This window comes from Pleurodeles waltl, chromosome 7, assembly GCF_031143425.1.
Source record: "Pleurodeles waltl isolate 20211129_DDA chromosome 7, aPleWal1.hap1.20221129, whole genome shotgun sequence".
Classification (NCBI taxonomy): domain Eukaryota; kingdom Metazoa; phylum Chordata; class Amphibia; order Caudata; family Salamandridae; genus Pleurodeles; species Pleurodeles waltl.
The window spans coordinates 2,249,822-2,275,619 of NC_090446.1; the positions used below are offsets into that span (position 1 = coordinate 2,249,822).

Sequence of the window (25,798 nt, forward strand, 5' to 3'; positions counted from 1 at the left end):
GCAACCTTCCACAACCTCTAAGTCCTGAGATCCATTGCAAGCTACTGATTGGGTCTCAAGTGGCTTCGTTAAACCTCCAGAGAATCTGATGTCATCGCCCTCAGACCCAGGGTTAACAGTATTGTAATAGTCATCATATAACCCACCCCAGAGTCTAAGACCTTCATGTCTAGGGTTTTAACAACACCATCAGCCCAATGGGGACACAACATTGTCTTAGATAGTCCAGCAGGACCCTCCGATGGCTTTTCCTGACCACCAGGCTTAAGCGAAGCCCTCAACCCAAAATACTGATATCAGTTTGTGCTGAACCCATTATGTACTGTCCTTGCGCTTTGGTGCTGTCCGAAACAAGGTTTTTCATTCTCAACCTCTCGTCCTTCAGGAAGTACGCCCCCCGCTGCTCTGTCTGCAGTGAGCCAATCATGCCTGAGGCGGGCAAAGAAGAGACTGTGCGAGTGGTGGCCTTGGAGAAAAACTTCCACATGAAGTGTTACAAGTGTGAGGTAACCACTCGTCTGTGCTCCTGCAGTGATGTCTCTACCCTCTCTCTGCTCCCAGCTACAGCTGTCTCCATCCTGTCTCTGCTTTCAGCTACAGCTGTCTCTATCCTGCAGCTGTCTCTATCCTGCCTCTGCTCCCAGCTACAGCTGTCTCTATCCTGCCTCTGCTCCCAGCTACAGTTCTCTATCCTGCAGCTGTCTCTACCCTGCCTCTGCTCCCAGATACAGCTGTCTCTATCCTGTCTCTGCTCCCAGCTACAGCTCTCTCCATCCTCCTACTGCTCCCAGCTACAGCTGTCTCTGTCCTGCCTCTGCTCCCAGCTACAGCTGTCTCTATCCTGCCTCTGCTCCCAGCTACAGCTGTCTCTATCCTGCCTCTGCTCCCAGCTACAGCTGTGTCTATCCTGCCTCTGCTCCCAGCTACAGCTCTCTGTCCTGCCTCTGCTCCCAGCTACAGCTCTCTATCCTGCCTCTTCTCCCAGCTACAGCTGTCTCTATCCTGCCTCTGCTCCGAGCTGCAGGTGTCTCTATCCTGCCTCTGCTCCCAGCTACAGCTGTCTCTGTCCTGTCTCTGCTCCCAGCTACAGCTGTCTCTGTCCTGTCTCTGCTCCCAGCTACAGCTGTCTCTGTCCTGTCTCTGCTCCCAGCTACAGCTGTTTCCATCCTGCCTCTGCTCCCAGCTACAGCTGTCTCCATCCTGCCTCTGCTCCCAGCTACAGCTGTCTCCATCCTGCCTCTGCTCCCAGCTACAGCTGTCTCTATCCTGCCTCTGCTCCCAGCTGCAGCTGTCTCTATCCTGCCTCTGCTCCCAGCTACAGGTGTCTCTATCCTGCCTCTGCGCCCAGCTACAGCTGTCCCTATCCTGCAGCTGTCTCTAACCTGCCTCTGCTCCCAGCTACAGCTGTCTCTGTCCTGCCTCTGCTCCCAGCTACAGCTGTCTCTATCCTGCAGCTGTCTCTAACCTGCCTCTTCTCCCAGCTCTCTCTGTCCTGCCTCTGCAGCTACAGCTCTCTCTGTCCTGCCTCTGCAGCTACAGCTCTCTCTGTCCTGCCTCTGCAGCTACAGCTCTCTCTGTCATGCCTCTGCTCCCAGCTACAGATGTCTCTGTCCTGCCTCTCCTCCCATCTACAGCTGTCTCTGTCCTGCCTCTGCTCCCAGCTACATCTGTCTCTACCCTGCCTCTGCTCCCAGCTACAGCTGTCTCTGTCCTGCTTCTGCAGCTACAGCTCTCTCTGTCCTGCCTCTGCTCCCAGCTACAGCTCTCTCTGTCCTGCCTCTGCTCCCAGCTACAGCTCTCTCTGTCCTGCCTCTCCTCCCATCTACAGCTGTCTCTGTCCTGCCTCTGCTCCCAACTACAGCTCTCTATCCTGCCTCTGCTCCCAGCGGCATCTGTCTCTACCCTGCCTCTGCTCCCAGCTACAGCTGTCACTATCCTGCCTCTGCTCCCAGCTACAGCTGTCTCTATCCTGCAGCTGTCTCTAACCTGCCTCTGCTCCCAGCTACAGCTCTCTCTGTCCTGCCTCTGCTCCCAGCTACAGCTCTCTCTGTCCTGCCTCTCTTCCCATCTACAGCTGTCTGTCCTGCTCCCATCTACAGCTGTCTCTGTCCTGCCTCTGCTCCCAGCTACAGCTGTCTCTGTCCTGCCTCTGCTCCCAGCTACAGCTGTCTCTGTCCTGCCTCTGCTCCCAGCTACAGCTGTCTCTGTCCTGCCTCTGCTCCCAGCTACAGCTGTCTCCGTCCTGCCTCTGCTCCCAGCTACTGCTGTCTCTGTCTCTATCCTGCCTCTGCTCCCAGCTGCAGCTGTCGCTATCCTGCCTCTGCTCCGAGCTGCAGGTGTCTCTATCCTGCCTCTGCTCCCAGCTACAGCTGTCTCTATCCTGCAGCTGTCTCTAACCTGCCTCTGCTCCCAGCTACAGCTGCCTCTGTCCTGCCTCTGCTCCCAGCTACAGCTCTCTCTGTCCTGCCTCTGCTCCCAGCTACAGCTCTCTCTGTCCTGCCTCTGCTCCCAGCTACAGCTCTCTCTGTCCTGCCTCTGCTCCCAGCTACAGCTCTCTCTGTCCTGCCTCTCCTCCCATCTACAGCTGTCTCTGCCCTGCCTCTGCTCCCAGCTACAACTCTCTATCCTGCCTCTGCTCCCAGCTACAGCTGTCTCTACCCTGCCTCTGCTCCCAGCTAAAGGTGTCACTATCCTGTGTCTGCTCCCAACTACATCTGTCTCTGTCCTGTCTCTGCTCCCAGCTACATCTGTCTCTGTCCTGCCTCTGCTCCCAGCTATAGCTCTCACTGTCCTGCCTCTGCTCCCAGCTACAGCTCTCTGTCCTGCCTCTGCTCCCAGCTACAGCTGTCTCTGTCCTGCCTCTGCTCCCAGCTACAGCTCTCTGTCCTGCCTCTGCTCCCAGCCACAGCTGTCTCTGTCTTGCCTCTGCTCCCAGCTACAGCTGTCTCTGTCCTGCCTCTGCTCCCAGCTACAGCTGTCTCCATCCTGCCTCTGCTGCCAGCTACAGCTGTCTCTATCCTGCAGCTGTCTCTAACCTGCCTCTGCTCCCAGCTACAGCTGTCTCTATCCTGCCTCTGCTCCGAGCTGCAGGTGTCTCTATCCTGCCTCTGCTCCCAGCTACAGCTGTCTCTATCGTGCAGCTGTCTCTATCCTGCAGCTGTCTCTAACCTGCAGCTGTCTCTAACCTGCCTCTGCTCCCAGCTACAGCTGTCTCTGTCCTGCCTCTGCTTCCAGCTACAGCTCTCTCTGTCCTGCCTCTGCTCCCAGCTACAGCTGTCTCTCTCCTGCCTCTGCTCCCAGCTACAACTCTCTATCCTGCCTCTGCTCCCAGCTACAGCTGCCTGTCCTGCCTCTCCTCCCATCTACAACTCTCTATCCTGCCTCTGCTCCCAGCTACAGCTGTCTCTACCCTGTCTCTGCTCCCAGCTACAGGTGTCACTATCCTGTCTCTGCTCCCAGCTACAGCTGTCTCTGTCCTGTCTCTGCTCCCAGCTACAGCTCTCTTTGTCCTGCCTCTACGCTCCCAGCTACAGCGGTCTCTATCCTGCCTCTGCTCCCAGCTACAGCTCTCTCTGTTCTGCCTCTGCTCCCAGCTACAGCTGTCTCTACCCTGCCTCTGCTCCCAGCTACAGGTGTCACTATCCTGTCTCTGCTCCCAGCTACAGCTCTCTCTGCCCTGCCTCTGCGCTCCCAGCTACAGCTCTCTCTGTCCTGCCTCTGCGCTCCCAGCTACAGCTGTCTCTGTCCTGCCTCTGCTCCCAGCTACAGCTGTCTGTCCTGCCTCTGCTCCCAGCTACAGCGGTCTCTGTCCTGCCTCTGGTCCCAGCGACAGCTGTCTCCGTTCTGCCTCTGCTCCCAGCTACAGCTGTCCCTATCCTGCCTATGCTCCCAGATACGGCTGTCTCTACCCTGCCTCTGCTCCCAGCTACAGCTGTCTCTGTCCTGCCTCTGCTCCCAGCTATAGCTGTCTCTGCTCCCAGCTACAGGTGTCTCTACCCTGTCTCTGCTCCCAGCTACAGCTGTCTCTGCTCCCAGCTACAGCTGTCTCTGCTCCCAGCTACAGCTGTCTCTGCTCCCAGCTACAGCTGCCTCTGCTCCCAGCTACAGCTGCCTCTGCTCCCAGCTACAGCTGCCTCTGCTCCCAGCTACAGCTGCCTCTGCTCCCAGCTACAGCTGTCTCTGTCCTGCCTCTGCTCCCAGCTACAGCTGTCTCTGTTCTGCCTCTGCTCCCAGCTACAGCTGTCTCTGCTCCCAGCTACAGCTGTCTCTGCTCCCAGCTACAGCTGTCTCTGCTCCCAGCTACAGCTGTCTCTGCTCCCAGCTACAGCTGTCTCTGCTCCCAGCTACAGCTGTCTCTGTCCTGCCTCTGCTCCCAGCTACAGCTGTCTCTGTTCTGCCTCTGCTCCCAGCTACAGCTGCCTCTGTTCTGCCTCTGCTCCCAGCTACAGCTGTCTCTGCTCCCAGCTACAGCTGTCTCTGTCCTGCCTCTGCTCCCAGCTACAGCTGTCTCTGTCCTGCCTCTGCTCCCAGCTACAGCTGTCTCTGTCCTGCCTCTGCTCCCAGCTACAGCTGTCTCTGTCCTGCCTCTGCTCCCAGCTACAGCTGTCTGTCCTGCCTCTGCTCCCAGCTACAGCTGTCTCTGTCCTGCCTCTGCTCCCAGCTACAGCTGTCTCTGTTCTGCCTCTGCTCCCAGCTACAGCTCTCTCTGTTCTGCCTCTGCTCCCAGCTACAGCTGTCTCTACCCTGCCTCTGCTCCCAGCTACAGGTGTCTCTACCCTGCCTCTGCTCCCAGCTACAGGTGTCACTATCCTGTCTCTGCTCCCAGCTACAGCTCTCTCTGTCCTGCCTCTGCGCTCCCAGCTACAGCTCTCTCTGTCCTGCCTCTGCGCTCCCAGCTACAGCTGTCTCTGTCCTGCCTCTGCTCCCAGCTACAGCTGTCTTTCCTGCCTCTGCTCCCAGCTACAGCTGTCTCTGTCCTGCCTCTGCTCCCAGCTACAGCTGTCTCCGTTCTGCCTCTGCTCCCAGCTACAGCTGTCCCTATCCTGCCTATGCTCCCAGATACGGCTGTCTCTACCCTGCCTCTGCTCCCAGCTACAGCTGTCTCTGTCCTGCCTCTGCACCCAGCTATAGCTGTCTCTGCTCCCAGCTACAGCTGTCTCTGCTCCCAGCTACAGCTGTCTCTGCTCCCAGCTACAGCTGTCTCTGCTCCCAGCTACAGCTGTCTCTGCTCCCAGCTACAGCTGTCTCTGCTCCCAGCTACAGCTGTCTCTGCTCCCAGCTACAGCTGTCTCTGCTCCCAGCTATAGCTGTCTCTGTCCTGCCTCTGCTCCCAGCTACAGCTGTCTCCATTCTGCCTCTGCTCCCAGCTACAGCTGTCCCTATCCTGCCTATGCTCCCAGATACGGCTGTCTCCATTCTGCCTCTGCTCCCAGCTACAGCTGTCCCTATCCTGCCTATGCTCCCAGATACGGCTGTCTCTACCCTGCCTCTGCTCTCAGCTACAGCTGTCTCTGTCCTGCCTCTGCTCCCAGCTATAGCTGTCTCTGCTCCCAGCTACAGGTGTCTCTACCCTGTCTCTGCTCCCAGCTACAGCTGTCTCTGCTCCCAGCTACAGCTGTCTCTGCTCCCAGCTACAGCTGTCTCTGCTCCCAGCTACAGCTGTCTCTGCTCCCAGCTACAGCTGTCTCTGCTCCCAGCTATATCTGTCTCTGTCCTGCCTCTGCTCCCAGCTACAGCTGTCTCTGTCTTGCCTCTGCTCCCAGCTACAGCTGTCTCTGCTCCCAGCTACAGCTGTCTCTGTCTTGCCTCTGCTCCCAGCTACAGCTGTCTCTGCTCCCAGCTACAGCTGTCTCTGTCCTGCCTCTGCTCCCAGCTACAGCTGTCTCTACCCTGTCTCTGCTCCCAGCTACAGCTCTCTCTGTCCCTTCCCCACACCCTGACCTGTCCTTTCCTCAGACCTTGGCTGGCTTGAAGGATTTTTCTCAGATTCATAACTACCTCTGTTGATTCCTTAAACCATAGTAAACTCACCCCATCCAAGGACTCATCAAACAGAAGCTTCAAATACAACAGGGAGTCCATCCCTGTGACCTGTCTCCCTCCCCCTTCCTGTCTCACCCCTCACTCTTCTCCCACCTCTTTTGTCCCTCCATGGTTCTCTCGCTCCACCCCCTCTACCCTCCCAGTGTCCTCGTCCTTGCAGTCTCTCCGCCCCCCCCCCTTATCGCTGTCTCTCTCCTTTCTGTCCCCCTCTCTCTACCCTCTATGCCCTCTCTCCTCTCTCTCTATCCTCTGACTCTCTTTTCCTTCCTCCTGTCACCCCCTCTCTCCCTCTCTGCCCTGTCTCTCGCTTTCTCTCTCTCCCGGCCCTGTCTCTCCTCCCTCCTCCTCTTTTCCCCCTCTCTCGCTCCCCTCTTCTTTTCTCCCTCCTCCTGTCTCTCTTCTCCTCCTGTCTCTCTCATCCCTCTATCCTGCCTCCGCCTTCTCTTCCCTCCGCTCCCCCACCTCTCTATCCTCTCTACATCCTTCCTCTTTACCCTGACTCTCTCCCCCTCCTCTCTCTCCTTCTCCATCTCTTCTCTTTTCTCTCTCTTCTTCCTTTTCTATCACTCTCTTCTTTGTCCCCTGTCTCTCCTCCCCTCTTTCTTCTTTCTCTCTCTCCTCTCTACCCTCTCCTCTCGCATCCCCACCTCTCTCCTCACCCACCTCTCTACCTCTGTATCGCTCTACCCTCTCTCCTCCCCATCTCTATCCCTCCCTCTTCTTTCCTCTCTCTGTCTCTCTTCTCCAATCTCTGTATCTTTCTGTCTCTTCTGTCTCTACCCTGTCTCTCTCTCCTCCCCCTCTCTCTCTCTCTCGCTTTGTCCCTCTCTCACTCTCTTTCTCTTCCCTCTACCCTCCCTTCCACATCCGCCCTTCTCCTACCTTGGGTACTTACACCTTGTGCCAGGTCCAGTTATCCCTTATTAGTAGTGTTCTAGCAGCTTAGGCTGAACTAGGAGACATGCAAAGCTCATGCAATACCACTTATAGTTACACAGTACTAATACACAAGTGAAGACAATACTCTGTGTTACCAAAAATAAAGGTATTTATTTGGGTGACACAGTACCAACAATATCTTAGAGACAATACTCCTTCTGGAGGTAAGTATTATACACAATATATACACTGGACTCCAAAATTAAACAAGTAACTAGTCATAGAACAATGCAAGCAATAGGAAATGCTATAGATTGCAGTGGGAGAAAATAGGTCTAGGTGCAACACAAACCATACACTAAAAGTGGAATGCAAATCACGAATTCCCCCCTAGACGAGTGTAGTGTGTGCAGAATCGCTGGGAGAGTAAGAATACAGTAAAGGTAAATAAATTACCCCACCCCAGAGCCCAGAAAAGCAGGAGTAAAGTACTGAAAGTTTCCTTAGGACGCACTACACCTCGTGATTGGGCTATTGCAGTAACCAACTGTAGGAAGTTGGCTCTGTATATACTATTTCAAAGTAAGAAATAGCATGCACAGAGTCCAAGGGTTCCCCTTAGAGATAAGATAGTGGCAAAAATAGATAATTCTAATGCTCTATTTTGTGGTAGTGTGGTCGAGCAGTAGGCTTATCAGAGGGTAGTGTTAAGCATTTGTTGTACACACACATGCAATAAATGAGGAACACACACTCAAAGACAAATTCCAGGCCAATAGGTTTTTATATAGAAAAATATATTTTCTTAGTTTATTTTAAGAACCACAGGTTCAAGATTTACAAGTAATACTTCAAATGAAAGGTATTTCACTCAGGTATTCTAGGAACTTTGAATAATCACAATAGCATGTACATTTTTGACAAAAATGGCAATAAGCTATTTTAAAAGTGGACACTGCAAAAATCAACAGTTCCTGGGGGAGGTAAGTAAATGTTAAGTTCACAGGTAAGTAAAACACTTACAGGGTTCAAAGTTGGGTCCAAGGTAGCCCACCGTTGGGGGTTCAAGGCAACCCCAAAGTTACCACACCAGCAGCTCAGGGCCGGTCAGGTGCAGAGGTCAAAGTGGTGCCCAAAACACATAGGCTTTAATGGAAATAGGGGTGCCCCAGTTCCAGTCTGCCAGCAGGTAAGTACCCGCGTCTTCGGAGGGCAGACCAGGGGAGTTTTGTAGGGCACCGGGGGGGGACACAAGCAGGCACAGAAAGTACACTCTCAGCGGCACAGGGGCGGTCGGGTGCAGAGTGCAAACAGGCATCGGGGTTCTAATAGGAATCAATGGGGAGTCTCTTCAACGATGCAGGCAGGCACAGGGGGGGCTTGTCGGGGTAGCCACCACCTGGGCTAGGCAGAGGGTCGCCTGAGGGTCGCTCCTGCACTGGAGTTAGGTTCCTTCAGGTCCTGGGGGCTGCGGGTGCAGTGTGGTTTCCAGGCGTCTGGTTCCTTGAAGCAGGCAGTCGCGGTCAGGGGGAGCCTCTGGATTTCCTCTGCAGGCGTCGCTGTGGGGGCTCATGGGGGTCAACTCTGGCTACTCACAGGCTTGCAGTCGCCTGGGAGTCCTCCCTGTAGTGTTAATTTTCCGCAGGTCGAGCCGGGGGTGTCGGTTGCAGAGTGGAAAGTCTCACGCTTCCGGCGGGAAACGTGTGGTCTTTAAAAGTTGCTTTTTTGTTGCAAAGTTGCAGTTTCTTGAACAGGGCCGCTGTCCTTGGGAGTTTCTTGGTCCTTTAGATGCAGGGTAGTCCTCTGAGCCTTCAGAGGTCGCTGGACCCTGTTGAATGTGTCGCTGTTGCAGTTTTCTTCGAAGTAGGGAGACAGGCCGGTGGGGCTGGGGCCAAGTCAGTTGTCGTCTCCGTCTTCACTGCAGGGCTTCAGGTCAGCAGTCCTCCTTCTTTAGGTTGCAGGAATCTATCTTCCTCGGTTCTGAGAGCCCCTAAATACTGAATTTAGGGGTGTGTTTAGGTCTGGGAGGGCAGTAGCACCAGTGTTCTTTCCCTAAAACTGTACCTTTGTCTCCACAATTGGCACACCCTGGCATCCAGGTAAGTCCCTTGTAACTGGTACCCCTGGTACCAAGGGCCCTGATGCCAGGGAAGGTCTCTAAGGGCTGCAGCATGTCTTATGCCACCCTGGGGACCCCTCACTCAGCACAGACACACCAGCTTGTGTGTGCTGGTGGGGAGAAAATGACTAAGTCGACATGGCACTCCCCTCACAGTGCCATGCCAACCTCACACTGCCTGTGGCATAGGCAAGTCATCCCTCTAAGAGGCCTTACATCCCTAAGGCAGGGTGCACTATACCATAGGTGAGGGCATAGGTGCATGAGCACTATGCCCCTACAGTGTCTAAGCAAAACCTTAGACATTGTAAGTGCAGGGTAGCCATAAGAGTATATGGTCTGAGAGTATGTCATACACGAACTCCACAGCACCATAACGGCTACACTGAAAACTGGGAAGTTTGGTATCAAACTTCTCAGCACAATAAATGCACACTGATGCCAGTGTACATTTTATTGTGAAATAGACCCCAGAGTGCCCCCTGAAAACATACCCGACTTCCAGTGTGGGCTGACTAGTTTTACCAGCCTGTCACCCACCAGACATGTTGCTGGCCACATGGGGAGAGTGCCTTTGTCACTCTGTGGCCAGGAACAAAGCCTGTACTGGGTGGAGATGCTTATCACCTCCCCCTGCAGGAACTGTAACACCTGACGGTGAGCCTCAAAGGCTCACCCCTTTTGTTACAGCGCCACAGGGCATTCCAGCTAGAGTAGATGCCCGCCACTCTGGCCACTGCTCCCACTTTTGGTGGCAAGGCCGGAGGAGATAATGAGAAAAACAAGGAGTCACTGCCCAGTCAGGACAACCCCTAAGGTGCCCTGAGCTGAGGTGACTCTGACTTTTAGAAATCCTCCATCTTGCAGATGGAGGATTCTCCCAATAGGATTAGGGATGTGCCCCCCTCCCCTCAGGGAGCAGGCACAAAGAGAGTGTAGCCACCCTCAGGACTACTAGCCATTGGCTACTAACCTCCCAGACCTAAACACACCCCTAAATTGAGTATTTAGGTACCCCCCAGAACCTAGAAAGATAGATTCCTGCAACCTGAAGACGAAGAAGGACTGCTGACCTGAAGCCCTGCAGAGAAGACTGAGACACCAACTGCTTTGGCCCCAGCCCTACCGGCCTGTCTCCCCACTTCGAGAAAAACTGCAACAGTGAATTGTCCCACAGGGTCCAGCGACCTCTGAAGCCTCAGAGGACTACCCTGCATTTAAAGGATCAAGAACTCCCGAGGACAGCGGCCCTGTTCCAAAGAAACCAAGACTTGCAACAAAGAAACAACTGTTAAAGGACTCCACGTTTCCCGCCGGAAGCGTGAGACTTTCCACTCTGCACCCGACGCCCCCGGCTCGACCTGTGGAGAAACAACACTACAGGGAGGACTCCCCGGCGACTGCGAGCCCGTGAGTAGCCAGAGTTGACCCCCCTGAGCCCCTGCAGCGACGCCTGCAGAGGGAATCCAGAGGCTCCCCCTGACCGCGACTGCCTGCTTCAAAGAACCAGACGCCTGGTAAAGACACTACACCCCCAGCCCCCAGGACCTGAAGGATCCGACCTCCAGTGCAGAAGCGACCCCCAGGTGGCCCTCTCCTTTGCCCAGGTGGTGGCTACCCAGAGGAGCCCCACCTTGCCTACCTGCTTCGCTGAAGAGACCCCTGGGTCTCCCATCGGAACTAATTGCAAACCCGACGCCTGTTTGCACTCTGCACCCGGCCAGCCCCCGTGCCACTGAGGGTGTACTTTCTGTTCTGACTTGTGTCCCCCCCGGTGCCCTACAAAACCCCCCTGGTCTGCCCTCCGAAGTCACGGGTACTTACCTGCTGGCAGACTGGAACCGGGGCACCCCCTTCTCCATTGAAGCCTATGTGTTTTGGGCACCACTTTGACCTCTGCACCTGACCGGCCCTGAGCTGCTGGTGTGGTAACTTAGGGGTTGCCCGATCCCCCAACAGTGGGCTACCTTCGACCCAACTTTGAACCCTGTAGGTGGTTTACTTACCTGCAAAACTAATAAATACTTACCTCCCCCAGGAACTGTTGAAATTTGCACTGTCTAGTTTTAAAATAGCTTATTGCCATTTTTGCCAAAACTGTACATGCTATTTTGCTGATTCAAAGTTCCTATGATACCTGAGTGAAGTACCTTTCATTTAAAGTATTGATTGTAAATCTTGAACCTGTGGTTCTTAAAATAAACTAAGAAAATATATTTTTCTATACAAAAACCTATTGGCCTGGAATTGTCTCGGAGTGTGTGTTCCTCATTTATTGCCTGTGTGTATGTACAACAAATGCTTAACACTACCCTCTGATAAGCCTACTGCTTGACCACACTACCACAAAATAGAGCATTGGAATTATCTCTTTTTGCCACTATCTTACCTCTAAGGGGAACCCTTGGACTCTGTGCATGCTATTTCTTACTTTGAAATAGTACATACAGAGCCAACTTCCTACACCTGCAAAAGAAGGGTACCAAGTCCAGAAGTCTAAAGAAGTTCCAGGAAGGACAGGAGCCCCTGCCAACCTAGAAGAGGGTGCAAAAGAAGAGTCCCCAGTTAGTCGAAGACTGCAGGAATGCACCCTAGGAAGATGCCAGCGGATTCCTGCATGATGCAAAGGATGTCCCACGACGTGAAGATGGATGCAGATGTGATTTCGTGTTGGAAGTCGCCAACAATCCTAGGTTACGACAAAAGTGCGTTTTGCGTCAAAATGTCGCTGGCTGGACCCATGAGGGACTTAGGGGGCCTTAACTCTGTGTGAGGAGAAAGAAGGGGCTCTCAGCATTTCAGAGAGCCCTCAGGATGCCATTCAGCACCCACGGGAGTCCCAGGACACGGGGACAAAGGAGGTGTAAAACGCGGTCGGTTCAGCACAACAAAAGAAGGTCCCACGCCACTGGAGAACAACTCGGCGAGTTGAGCGTCAGAGGATGGAGTGCTGGGACCTGGGCCAGGCTGTGCACGAAGGAATTTTGCAAATAGTGCACAGAGGCCTCAGGAGGTGAAGAAGACTCAGTACACAGGCGACCGTCGCTCTCGGGGAAGGCAAGTTCTTACCTCCTCCAAATTGCGTCCGGAGGACCTCAGGACAGTCTGAGTCTAAGGAGTCCAACCTCTGTGTCCTTAGGAGCACGCTTGTCGCTGAGAGAGGAGTCCCAGGGTACTGGTCGTCACCTTGGAAGGGGCCTGCTGGAGCAGGGGAGTGACTGTCACCCCACAGGAGATTTCTTCAGTCCTTCTGGTGCAGGATGAAGACAAGGAGTCTCGAGAGTGTGCACACCTCAGAAACTGTTGCAGTTGCTGGCCGGAGCTGAAGTTGCAGAGGAAAAGTAGCCCTTCTAGATACTTTGTTGCTGCTACAGTGGTTTCTGGGGCAGTCTGCAGTTGATCCGAGGTCAGAGGATGAAGTAGTAGTTGCAGAGGATTCATGAAGGAAACTTGCAAGTAGTATCTGAAGAGAACCCACAGGAGACACCCTAAATAGCCCTGAGAGGGGCATTGGCTACCTTATCAGGTATGGACCTATCAGGAGGGGTCTCTGACGTCACCTGCTGGCACTGGCCACTCAGAGCCCTCCAGAGTGCCCCAACACTATGCAAAGCAAGATGGCAGAGGTCTGGTACACACTGGAGGAGCTCTGGGCACCACCCCTGGGGTGGTGATGGACAGGGGAGTGGTCACTCCCCTTTCCTTTGTCCAGTTTCACACCAGATCAGGGACTGGGGGTTCCCTGAACCGGTGCAGACTGGCTTATGCAAGGAGGCCACCATCTGTGCCCTTCAAAGCATTTCCAGAGGCTGGGGGAGGCTACCCCTCCCCAGCCTGTAACATCAATTTCCAAAGGGAGAGGGTGTAACACCCTCTCTCAGAGGAAATCCTTTGTTCTGCCTTCCTGGGACTGGGCTGCTAAGACCCCAGGAGGGCAGAAACCTGTCTGAGGGGTTGGCAGCAGCGGTAGCTGCATTGCAAGCCTCAGAGAGCTTTTTTGGCTGAACTGGGGGTCCATGGTGGAGACCCCAGGAGACCCCAATACTAGATTAGGAATGGGGGGACAATTTCATGATCTTAGAAATGTTACATGGCCATATTCTGAGTTACCATTGTGAAGCTACAAATAGGTATTGACCTATATGTAGTGCACATGTGTAATTGTGTCCCCACACTCACAAAGTCTCAGGAAATAGCCCTGAACTATGTGGGGGTATCTTTGCTAGTGCAAGGGTGCCCTCACATTTAGTAACTTTGCACCTAACCTTCAGCAAGTGAAGGTAAGACAAATAGGTGACTTATAAGTTACTTAAGTGCAGTGAAAATGGCTGTGAAAAAGTGTGTGCACTATTTCACGCAGGCTGCAGTGGCAGTCCTGTGGACGGGTTTGTCTGAGCTCCATATGGGTGGCAAAAGAAATGCTGCAGCCCATAAGGATCTCCTGGAACCCCAATACCCTGGGTACCTCAGTACCATATACTAGGGACTTATAAGGGGGGGTCCAGTGTGCCAATTGGAATTGGTAAATGAAGTCACTAGCCTACAGTGACAAATTTAAAAGCAGAGAGAGCATAAGCACTGAGGTTCTGGTTAGTAGAGCCTCAGTGACCCAGTCAAGCACTACTGACACATACATTAGGCCACAAACTATTAGCACTGGGGTCTTGGCTAGCAGGATCCCAGTGAGACAGGCAAAACACACTGACATAGGTTTTTATCTATGAGCACTGGGGTCCCTGCTAGCAGGATCCCAGTGACACAGTAAAAACACACTGACACACACTCACAAACAGGCCAAAAGTGGGGGTATCCATGCAATCAAGAGGCTACTTTCTCACACTGAGGTAACCCGTTTTGCATCTGTCTCTTCAATTACTCCATGCACCTTATTTCTGGTATTGTTCTGCCCCCTGGTGGCTGAGTCCAGAACAGTCTCTTGAACACATTGACATGTGTGGAGGTTTGTCCCTCGTGGGCCCAGCAGCCTGTCCAGCAGGAGCCTGTCCTGGAGCCACATCACACGTCGGGGTTGGTAAGGGGGTGAAAACTTCAGGACATTGTTCGGTCTCAAGTACGGGTGGAGTCTGTGGTCAAACGTGGGGTCCACCAATTATCCCACATGATCCCACAAGACCCCACATGATCCCACAAGACCCCACTGGCCGCCCTCTTCAGAGTCTGTGCTGAAAGGTAAGGTCCACCAATTATCTCACAAGGCCCCACTGGCCGCACTCGTCAGAGTCTGCTGAGAGGAGAGGTCCACCAATGATCCCACAAGACCGGACTTGATCCCACAAGACCCCACTGGCAGCAGCCTCCGGAGTCTGGTGAAAGGAGGGGTCCACCAATGATCCCACAAGACCCCTCATGATCCCACAAGACCCCACTGTCCACCCTCTTCAGATTCTGTGGTGAGAGGTGAGGTCCACCAATGATCTCACAAGACCCCACTGGCAGCCGCCTCCGGAGTCTGGTGAAAGGAGGGGTCCACCAATGATCCCACAAGACCCCTCATGATCCCACAAGACCCCACTGTCCACCCTCTTCAGATTCTGTGGTGAGAGGTGAGGTCCACCAATGATCCCACAAGACCCTACTGGCAGCCGCCTCCGGAGTCTGGTGAAAGGAGGGGTCCACCAATGATCCCACAAGACCCCACTGGCAGCCGCCTCCGGAGTCTGATGAAAGGAGGGGTCCACCAATGATCCCACAAGACCCCTCATGATCCCACAAGACCCCACTGTCCACCCTCTTCAGATTCTGTGGTGAGAGGTGAGGTCCACCAATGTTCCCACAAGACCCCACTGGCTGCCCAGAGTCTGTGGTGAAAGGTGGGGTCTACCAATGATCCCACAAGATCCACATGATCCCGCAAGACCCCACATCATCCCACAAGACCCCACTGGCCACCCTCTACAGAGTCTGTGGTGAAAGGTGAGCAGACTTCAGGGATGTGCAGTGTGTCACTCTGGGTCACAAGTGTAGGAAAGTAACCTCTTCTTGGCATGGTTACCACATGTTCTGCCTGTTGTCAGTGTGTTTGACTATGTTTACCGGGATCCTGCTAACCAGGACCCCATTGATTGTGCTTAGACATTGGGTAGCCATAAGAGTATATGGTCTGGGAGTTTGTCAAACACAAACTCCACAGTTCCATAATGGCTACACTGAAAACTGGGAAGTTTGGTATCATACTTCTCAGCACAATAAATGCACACTGATGCCAGTGTGGAATGTATTGTAACATACACCCAGAGGGCATCTCAGAGATGCCCCCTCAATACCAGTCCGACTCCTAGTGCTAGACTGACCAGTTTCTGCCAGCCTGCCACAACCAGACGAGTTTCTGGCCACATGGGGTGAGTGCCTTTGTCACTCTGTGGCCAGGAACAAAGCCTGTACTGGGTGGAGGTGCTTCTCCCCTCCCCTTGCAGGAGCTGCAACACCTGGCGGTGAGCCTCAAAGGCTCATGCCTTTTGTTACTGCACCCCAGCTAGCGGAGATGTCGGCCACTGCCCCCACTTTTGGCGGCAAGACTGGAGGAGATAGTTAGAAAAACAAGGAGGAGTCACCCGCCAGCCAGGACAGCCCCTAAGGTGTCCTGAGCTGAGGTGACCACTTCCTTTAGAAATCCTCCATCTTGAGATTGGAGGGTTCCCCCAATAGGACTAGGGATGTGCCCCCCTCCCCTCAGGGAGGAGGCTCAAAGAGGGTGTAGCCACCCTCCCAGACCTAAAACACACCCCTAAATTTAGTATTTAGGGGCGACCCTGAACCCGGGAAAACAGATTCCTGCAACCTACACAAAGAAGGACTGCTGACCTGAAAGCCCCGCAGAGATGACGTAGACGACAACTGACTTAGCCCCAGCCCTACCAGCCTGTCTCCAGGCTCAAAGAACCTGCACAGCGACGCATCCTACAGGGACCACCGACCTCTTAGGACTCCGAGGACTGCCCTGAACCTGAAGGACCAAGAAACTCCTGAGAAAAGCGGCACTGTTCACAGACTGCAACATGTTGGCAACTTTAAAGCAACATTGAAAATACTCTCCCTTCCCGCCGGAAGCATGAGACTTCTCACTCTGCACCCAACGCCCCGGCTCGAGCTCCAGAGAACTAACGCTGCAGAGAGGACTCCCAGGTGACTGCGATGACGTGAGTAACCTGAGACGACCCCCCTGCACCCCCACAGCGACGCCTGCAGAGAGGATCCAGAGGCTCCCCCTGACCGCGACTGCCTGGTAACAGGAAACCCGATGCCTGGAACAAGCACTGCACCTGCAGCCCCCAGGACCAAGAGGAACCAACCTCCAGTGCAGGAGTGACCAGCAGGCGGCCCTCTTCCTAGCCCAGTCGGTGGCTGGCCGGAGAAGCCCCCCGTGCCCTGCCAGCATCGCCTAAGTGACCCCCGGGGACCTCCATTGCTTCCTACAGCAAACCTGACGCTTACTTTGCACACGCACCCGGTCGCCCCTGTGCCGCAGAGGGTGTGTTTTGTGTGCCTGTTGGTGTCCCCCCTGGTGCTCTACAAAAACCTCCCCTGGTCTGCTCCCTGAGGATTCAGGTACTTACCTGCCAGCAGACCGGAACCAGAGCACCCCTGTTCTTCGTAGGCGCCTATGTGTTTTGGGCTCTCCTTTGACCTCTGCACATGACCGGCCCTGTGTTGCTGGTGCGGGGACTTTAGGGTTGCCTTGAACCCCCAACGGTGGGCTTCCTATGCCCAGGATACTGAACTTGTAAGTGCTTTACTTACCTGAGAAACTTAACAAAACGTACCTCCCCCAGGAACTGTTGATTTTTGCACTGTGTCCACTTTTAAAATAGCTCATTGCCATTTTAACTAAAACTGTGTATGCTATTGCTCTAATTCAAAGTTCCTAACTTACCTGTGTGGAGTACCTTGCATTTTATGTACTTACCTCAAATTTTGTGGTTCTAAAATAAAGAAAAGATCTTTTTCTATTTAAAACCTATTGGCCTGGAGTAAGTCTTTGAGTGTGTGTTCCTCATTTATTGCCTGTGTGTGTACAACAAATGCTTAACACTACCCTCTGATAAGCCTACTGCTCGACCACACTACCACAAAATAGAGCATTAGTATTGTGAGAAGGTAGCCTCTTTCTAGCCTTGTTACCCCCACTTTTGGCCTGTTTGTGAGTGTATGTCAGGGTGTTTGTCACTGTTTTCACTGTCTCACTGGGATCCTGATAGCCAGGCCTCAGTGCTCATAGTGAAAACACTATGTTTTCAGTATGTTTGTTATGTGTCACTGGGATCCTGCTGGTCAGGACCCCAGTGCTCATAGGTTTGTGGCCTATATGTATGTGTCACTGGGACCCTGTCACACAGGGCCCCAGTGCTCATAGGTGTGCATATATATGTTCCCTGTGTGGTGCCTAACTGTCTCACTGAGGCTCTGCTAACCAGAACCTCAGTGGTTATGCTCTCTCATTACTTTCAAATTGTCACTGACAGGCTAGTGACCATTTTTACCAATTCACATTGGCTTACTGGAACACCCTTATAATTCCCTAGTATATGGTACTGAGGTACCCAGGGTATTGGGGTTCCAGGAGATCCCTATGGGCTGCAGCAATTCTTTTGCCACCCATAGGGAGCTCTGACAATTCTTACACAGGCCTGCCACTGCAGCCTGAGTGAAATAACGTCCACGTTATTTCACAGCCATTTTACACTGCACTTAAGTAACTTATAAGTCACCTATATGTCTAACCTTTACCTGGTAAAGGTTAGGTGCAAAGTTACTTAGTGTGAGGGCACCCTGGCACTAGCCAAGGTGCCCCCACATTGTTCAGAGCCAATTCCCTGAACTTTGTGAGTGCGGGGACACCATTACACGCGTGCACTACATATAGGTCACTACCTATATGTAGCTTCACCATGGTAACTCCGAATATGGCCATGTAACATGTCTATGATCATGGAATTGCCCCCTCTATGCCATCCTGGCATAGTTGGCACAATCCCATGATCCCAGTGGTCTGTAGCACAGACCCTGGTACTGCCAAACTACCCTTCCTGGGGTTTCACTGCAGCTGCTGCTGCTGCCAACCCCTCAGACAGGCAGCTGCCCTCCTGGGGTCCAGCCAGGCCTGGCCCAGGATGGCAGAACAAAGAACTTCCTCTGAGAGAGGGTGTGACACCCTCTCCCTTTGGAAAATGGTGTGAAGGCAGGGGAGGAGTAGCCTCCCCCAGCCTCTGGAAATGCTTTGTTGGGCACAGATGTGCCCAATTCTGCATAAGCCAGTCTACACCGGTTCAGGGACCCCTTAGCCCCTGCTCTGGCGCGAAACTGGACAAAGGAAAGGGGAGTGACCACTCCCCTGACCTGCACCTCCCCTGGGAGGTGTCCAGAGCTCCTCCAGTGTGCTCCAGACCTCTGCCATCTTGGAAACAGAGGTGCTGCTGGCACACTGGACTGCTCTGAGTGGCCAGTGCCACCAGGTGACGTCAGAGACTCCTGCTGATAGGCTCCTTCAGGTGTTAGTAGCCTTTCCTCTCTCCTAGGTAGCCAAACCCTCTTTTCTGGCTATTTAGGGTCTCTGTCTCTGGGGAAACTTTAGATAACGAATGCATGAGCTCAGCCGAGTTCCTCTGCATCTCCCTCTTCACCTTCTGATAAGGAATCGACCGCTGACCGCGCTGGAAGCCTGCAAACCTGCAACATAGTAGCAAAGACGACTACTGCAACTCTGTAACGCTGATCCTGCCGCCTTCTCGACTGTTTTCCTGCTTGTGCATGCTGTGGGGGTAGTCTGCCTCCTCTCTGCACCAGAAGCTCCGAAGAAATCTCCCGTGGGTCGACGGAATCTTCCCCCTGCAACCGCAGGCACCAAAAAGCTGCATTACCGGTCCCTTGGGTCTCCTCTCAGCACGACGAGCGAGGTCCCTCGAATCCAGCGACGCTGTCCAAGTGACCCCCACAGTCCAGTGACTCTTCAGCCCAAGTTTGGTGGAGGTAAGTCCTTGCCTCACCTCGCTGGGCTGCATTGCTGGGAACCGCGACTTTGCAGCTACTCCGGACCCTGTGCACTTCCGGCGGAAATCCTTCGTGCACAGCCAAGCCTGGGTCCACGGCACTCTAACCTGCATTGCACGACTTTCTAAGTTGGTCTCCGGCGACGTGGGACTCCTTTGTGCAACTTCGGGGAGCACCGTTTCACGCATCCTCGTAGTGCCTGTTTCTGGCACTTCTCCGGGTGCTACCTGCTTCAGTGAGGGCTCTTTGTCTTGCTCGACGTCCCCTCTCTCTTCAGGTCCAATTTGCGACCTCCTGGTCCCTCCTGGGCCCCAGTAGCGTCCAAAAACGCCAAACGCACGATTTGCGTGTAGCAAGGCTTGTTTGCGTCCTTCCGGCGGGAAAACACTTCTGCACGACTCTCCAAGGCGAGAGGGATCCGTCCACCAAAGGGGAAGTCTCTAGCCCTTTTCGTTCCTGCAGAAACCTCAGCTTCTTCTGTCCAGTCGAAGCTTCTTTGCACCCGCAGCTGGCATTTCCTGGGCATCTGCCCATCTCCGACTTGCTTGTGACTTTTGGACTTGGTCCCCTTGTTCCACAGGTACCCTAGATTGGAAATCCACAGTTGTTGCATTGCTGGTTTGTGTCTTTCCTGCATTATTCCTCTAACACGACTTCTTGGTCCTTAGGGGAACTTTAGTGCACTTTGCACTCACTTTTCAGGGTCTTGGGGAGGGTTATTTTTCTAACTCTCACTATTTTCTAATAGTCCCAGCGACCCTCTACAAGGTCACATAGGTTTGGGGTCCATTCGTGGTTCGCATTCCACTTTTGGAGTATATGGTTTGTGTTGCCCCTATCCCTATGTTTCCCCATTGCATCCTATTGTAAATATACATTGTTTGCACTGTTTTCTAAGACTATACTGCATATTTTTGCTATTGTGTATATATATCTTGTGTATATTTCCTATCCTCTCACTGAGGGTACACTCTAAGATACTTTGGCATATTGTCATAAAAATAAAGTACCTTTATTTTTAGTATAACTGTGTATTGTGTTTTCTTATGATATTGTGCATATGACACTAAGTGGTACTGTAGTAGCTTCACACGTCTCCTAGTTCAGCCTAAGCTGCTCTGCTAAGCTACCATTATCTATCAGCCTAAGCTGCTAGACACCCTATACACTAATAAGGGATAACTGGGCCTGGTGCAAGGTGCAAGTACCCCTTGGTACTCACTACAAGCCAGTCCAGCCTCCTACAAGTATTATCTCTTTTTGCCACTATCTTACCTCTAAGGGGAACCCTTGGACTCTGTGCACACTAGCTCTCACTTTGAGATAGTATATACAGAGCTAACGTCCTACAATGTCGATGTAACCCTGTCACTCTCAGCCACAAGGGATGTCCCTTGCACCGTGTGCTGTATGCAGACCAGTGGCTCTGGCGGCACAGGACCTCCCGTGATGATGGCATTACAGTGACACCTTACACCGGGGCTGAGCCCACTCTCGCTTCAACCACATCCTTGAAATTTGCTGTTGAACGTTTGAGCAAAAAACTGCTCCAACGCTATAAATCTAAATCCCATTGAGGTGCAAACCAGTTGTTTCACGTAAGTAGCATTTTCCTTTCATGCTGGCAACACTTGTTTTCTGCCTTCATCAATGTGATGATAAAGGCCGAGATAATCTCACTGCGGCTAAACACATTGATCTGAAGAGCGCCAGGAGTTGAGGGGATTGGTGGGCCTCATTTCAATTTCACAGCAAGGGTCTAATTCCGGCTATATCCTGAGTTCCCACCGGTGGAGAAGGATCGAGATAGGAATTTTTATATTTGGATTCGGAGGGTTTAAGGGCCCTTCAATGTTAGTCCTAATGACTCCGCCTACGTTGACAAGAATAGTAAACAAATCTACATAGTAGAAGGACTTCCATCCAACCTCTGGATGGTGGACAAAGTCCATCATTTGTACCTAGAAGAGCCTCCGGCTGGAAACACTGTTACAGGTAACTAGGTTCTTACTGAAACACATTGGACTACTAGATTATACAAGCATGTAAATCAGTTACAGATTTCAAGCTGTAACTCCAGTATTACAGGTAAGTCAGATTTTTGCAATATAACAGCAAGGTAGATTAGCACTTCACCTCAGATGAGTCCACTTAGACACTGTCTCTTTTGAGGCCAACAGGCACGCGTGACAATAAGTCGGACTGTTCTGGATCCACCAATAATGTTTCAAAAAGCAAACATGTAAATGTATGTTAAATTCCAAATCAGTGCAGCTGGCCTGTAGCTTCTTCATGACCTCGGCCCTTGTCCTATCTCGGACTATGTCCTAACAATTTGTTCCTGTTCTTACTCTCGCCCTACAGGACTGTGGGAAACTTCTTTCCATCGAGGCAGATGAAAGTGGCTGCTACCCTCTGGACGGCCACGTCCTGTGCATCAGATGCCACACGAGCCGCGTGAAGGCTTCTCGGTGAGATTCTAGCCCTGGAGCAGGAGTCGCACCTGGCAGGCCGCCTGACATGAGCCTGAGCCGTGGGACATTTCATCCTTCGCTGGGTGTCTCTCAGAACCACAGCAAAGAACACAGACCACCGCAGGCCACCACTCCACCTCTTGGAATGGGTCCTTTATTCTTTTCCTTCAGTGTGGGTAAACCTCCTCCCTTTTAACTATGGCTCCACCATACTTCACAGGGAATCCCTAGTCCCCTTCCCAGTGGATCCTCTCTGTACTGTGAGGTCAGCCACCTTCTCCCCCAGAGGTCCATTCCTGCAGTCTTGCAACAGTCACTCTCCTCTACAGTTTCCTCTCTGTTGGAACAGCCATAGCCAGCTCTGCTTACAGCTCATCCCTTCTGTGTGGGACAGCCTAGGCCCCCACTCTTCTTTCAAATGGTTCAATCCTTCACATCAGAGGCACCGCCTCCCCTCCTCTAATAGTTCAGTCCTCCTGTGTAGGAACAGTCAGTGCCTCTGCTTCTACTTAGTGATTCATTCCTTCAGTGTAGGGACACCCCATTGCCCCTCCTCTAATGGTTTACTCCTCATTCCTTCAGTGGATGGACACCCACTGGCTCCTCCACTAATGGTTCAGTCCACATTCCTTCAGTGAAGTGACACCCATTGGCCCATCCTGTAATGGTTCACTCCTCATTCCTTCAGTGTAGAGGCAGCCTCTGGTCCCCTCTAATAACTCAGCCCTCATTCCTTCAGTGAAGGGACACCCACTGGCCCCTCCATTAATGGTTCAGTCCTCATTCCTTCAGTGAAGTGACACCCATTGGCCCATCCTGTAATGGTTCACTCCTCATTCCTTCAGTGTAGAGGGAGCCTCGGTCCCCTCTAATAGCTCAGCCCTCATTCCTTAAGTGAAGGGGCACCCACTGGCTTCTCCACTAATGGTTCAGTCCTCATTCCTTCAGTGGTGGGACACCCACTGGCTCCTCCACTAATGGTTCACTCCTCATTCCTTCAGTGGTGGGACACCCACTGGCACCTCCACTAACGGTTCAGTCCTCATTCCTTCAGTGGTGGGACACCCACTGGCCCCTCCACTAATGGTTCAGTCCTCATTCCTTCAGTGAAGGGACACCCACTGGTCCCTCCACGGATAGTTCATTCCTTCTGTGTGGGAACACCTTCTCTCCGCTTTTCTAACCGCTATGCAAACGTGTTATCTGAAAGTAGAACTTTGCTGCTACTCGTGCAGTGCTTGCCCTCTTGAAGGGGGGGGGGGCGAGCGGCACGGGGAGGACAACTCCACAACTTGTAGTAGAGTCTGTGTCCAGGTTGGGGGAGGATTAGAGTGATAGCTTAGGTGACTGGAAGTTCTGAATGAGTGATTTGGTTTTGTTTTTCTGCTTCTATTTTGTACCTTTTTCTGCTCTTTCTATAAAAAATTTTTGCCAAGAATGAGAGTCAAAACTACACCCCAGGAAGAGCTCTCCACACTCTTCAGGGAGCCGCAGAGAGACGTGTCCCTTGCGTTTACATTCCTGGGGGTTTCTTTGTTGAAGACCCTCTTGAACTTGCTTGAACAACTGGATATAGATTGTACTGGGTAATCCACCCAATGTATATAAATCAAATAAAAGACTTTTCTTTATCCTTCTGCCTCCTGGTGTCTATCAAGAGTAAGTGTTGGGAAGCCCATGGCTTGGGCGTAATGCATGCATGCGTGAGACCCTCTGTAGTGTGTGCATAGCCGGCCTCTCCCTTGCAGTCCATGGGAGCCTGCTGGGATGTTTCATGGATTCAGTCCACAAGCCTGATATCCACCACCGACTGCGGTAGACCGGTCCTTCCTGAGTATGAGAGGCACCGATGCAACAATTCAACGTTGTGTTACCCAGCTGTCCATTACATCTGTAAAACAAATGCACTGTCGAGCATTGGGATCCAAAGCACAGTCATGATTAGAGGTTTGGTTGAAATTCCTCCCTCCTCTCCAGGGCCGGTTTAGAGGGGAGCAAAGACCAAACTTCACCTCACATTCAGTAGCTTGGCTTGGGCAGCCAAGCAGACCTTGGAGATGCATCTCTGGTGTGTAACATTCAACCAGACAACTGCAGTCCACAAAAAAGAGCTTCCGCTCACTGTCCAAGTAACTACAAAGAGAACATTTAATTAAGAATAAAATGAAAATGTGGGAATTGTTTTAAGCGATCACTCTCCCCAGACGAAGCAGGAAGTAAGAAGCAATCCCGAAATAGTCCGTGAAGCCCATCGGAGGGTCCCGCGGAGCCCGTCGTGAAGAGGTTGAAGCAAAAGAACTTTTCAACCCTGGCAACTGCATCAATCAGGGCTCAATCAGTTGTCGCGAGTGGCAGAGAGCGTGGTTGGTCCTGCGGTGCCAGAGATATGCAGAAGCCATGGAAGAGTGTGGGCGACCGGGACCCCTACAATATTACACGCCAAAAGGCACCGCAGCAGCACGCCCCTTGGATTGGGACCAGTGTTAAACCTCAATTTCATAAGGCAATGTGTCCCAAGATGAGGTGCAACGCAGCATATCACAACAGGATCACAGAAGGACAGTCCATAAATGAGTTCTAGGTTAGAAGTAGAAATTCTGAATGATTTATTACAAACATTCAGAAGGGGTCACTGTGCAGACATTGTAAGGCCATGGCCACGAAGGGCGCTCGGTAATGGGGCCAGTGAAGAATAATGGACAGAATCAAAAATATTTTAAGTTCCAAATGAGCAGCAAAATCCGAAAGAAATCTGGCAGTGTAAGGAAATGTCTCTTTTCTATGGTCGGCCCCACGTTTTTGGACTGATGCTTTTGGTTTTTTTACTTTGACAGCGCACCGAGGCCTGCTAACGAGATCCCAGTCCCCTGACCCTAAACTGTGTATGACAAGTCAGCTCATCCCATGTTGGCATGAGCTAGCTTGCCTGCATGTCCCCAGTATACGGTACTCAGAGTACCCAAGGCATGTAAGTTAGAGGGTCACTACAGGGATTGTAGCACGGGTTGTGCCTTCCTGGGCGTGACCCAAGTGAAGCATGTCTCCCTGCCCACTGCCCGCCTCTGCAGATCGGAAGAGCAGTTTTAAACTGATGGCCCAGCTTTGCCTTTTAAAACCATGGAAAATCCAAGCCTCCCCCTGCACTACGTGCAAGTCACCCCTCAGGCAGGCCTGCGGAGCCCATGGCAGGGTGCAGCATATATCATGGGCAGAGCATATGGTTTACACGCTCTGGCAGTAGAAACACAAAACTGTTGTTTTTACTGTGGAAAGACTTAGTCGCTCCATTGGTGAGTGCAGGATTACACGCTGACATCTCAGCTGTGCGAACTCTGGAACGGGGCAGCCGAAGTTCATACTCAAAGGCATCAAACACTCTTTGCATTAAGCATGACTTTATTCTCAAGTTGAAATTAATGTTGCCACATTGTTGCCCTTAATTCCCCTGCACAATGTTGGTCCCAGAGTCAATACAATTGGACAAGAGACTTCTCTATACCCGCCCCTTCACTCGAAGTAGCGTCAAAGCCGCGTTGTCAACATCTAAAGCGATACCAAGTGGAACCAACATTCCGTTCACCATTGTACATGAATCACCACCTAGTATCCTTGGTAGGTACCACTCGAGTAAAGGACCCCTTCACGGCAGCGGTTACTCACTTCCCTTTATGCAGACAATATCCTATTTTCCATTAGGGAACAGGGCTTGAACCTTTCCCCCGTCATTTAGAGATTTCTTAAATTCAGTCAATTAACTGGATCAAGTGGCAGGTTTTCCTTCTAACACGGAATATCCTGAAATATGACTTCAGTCTAAGCAGAGCAAGTGTATTGACAGCCACACATGCCATCAAATGGATTGTTACCCTGTAAGCATCTGTTCGTGGCATGTAGTGCTGTAGATTCACATGCGCCCTCCCTCGACACCAGTGGCCGTTGCAGTTATCACATTTGTATATATTTTTACGTGTATTTGTACATTGCTTGGACATCTTTTTCCTTACACTTCCTTCCCTCTCACTCCTTTCTCACCCGTCTGTGGGTAAACAGTCTATCAAAGGAGTTGATGCCCCTGCGCATTACCACAGAGAGGAGGAGACGCTCGATCTTGTGACTCTGAACCCTCCTTCGAAGGAAAACAACTTGCAGCACTCTGGATCCAACGCTCGATGGCCGAAGTATGCAGAGCGTGTGAATCTACAGCCACACACGCTGCCGAGCGGATTACCTGCTGCCCGTGCCCTTCTTGTAGCTTTGGGGGCCTGGGATTGTCCAACTT

General features: G+C 52.3%; 1 protein-coding gene across 1 annotated transcript in view; it reads left to right on the forward strand.

The window, feature by feature from the left end:
• Positions 1-23,152, forward strand: part of ZYX (zyxin) — a 102,695-nt gene extending 79,543 nt beyond the window's left edge. Inside the window, exons 9-10 of the mRNA XM_069242661.1 lie at positions 386-506; positions 21,410-23,152. Of these exons, the coding sequence (XP_069098762.1) occupies positions 386-506; positions 21,410-21,520 (232 nt within the window). The 3' untranslated portion in view covers positions 21,521-23,152. The remainder of the gene's footprint in view (positions 1-385; positions 507-21,409) is intronic.
• The last annotated feature ends 2,646 nt before the right edge of the window (positions 23,153-25,798 follow it).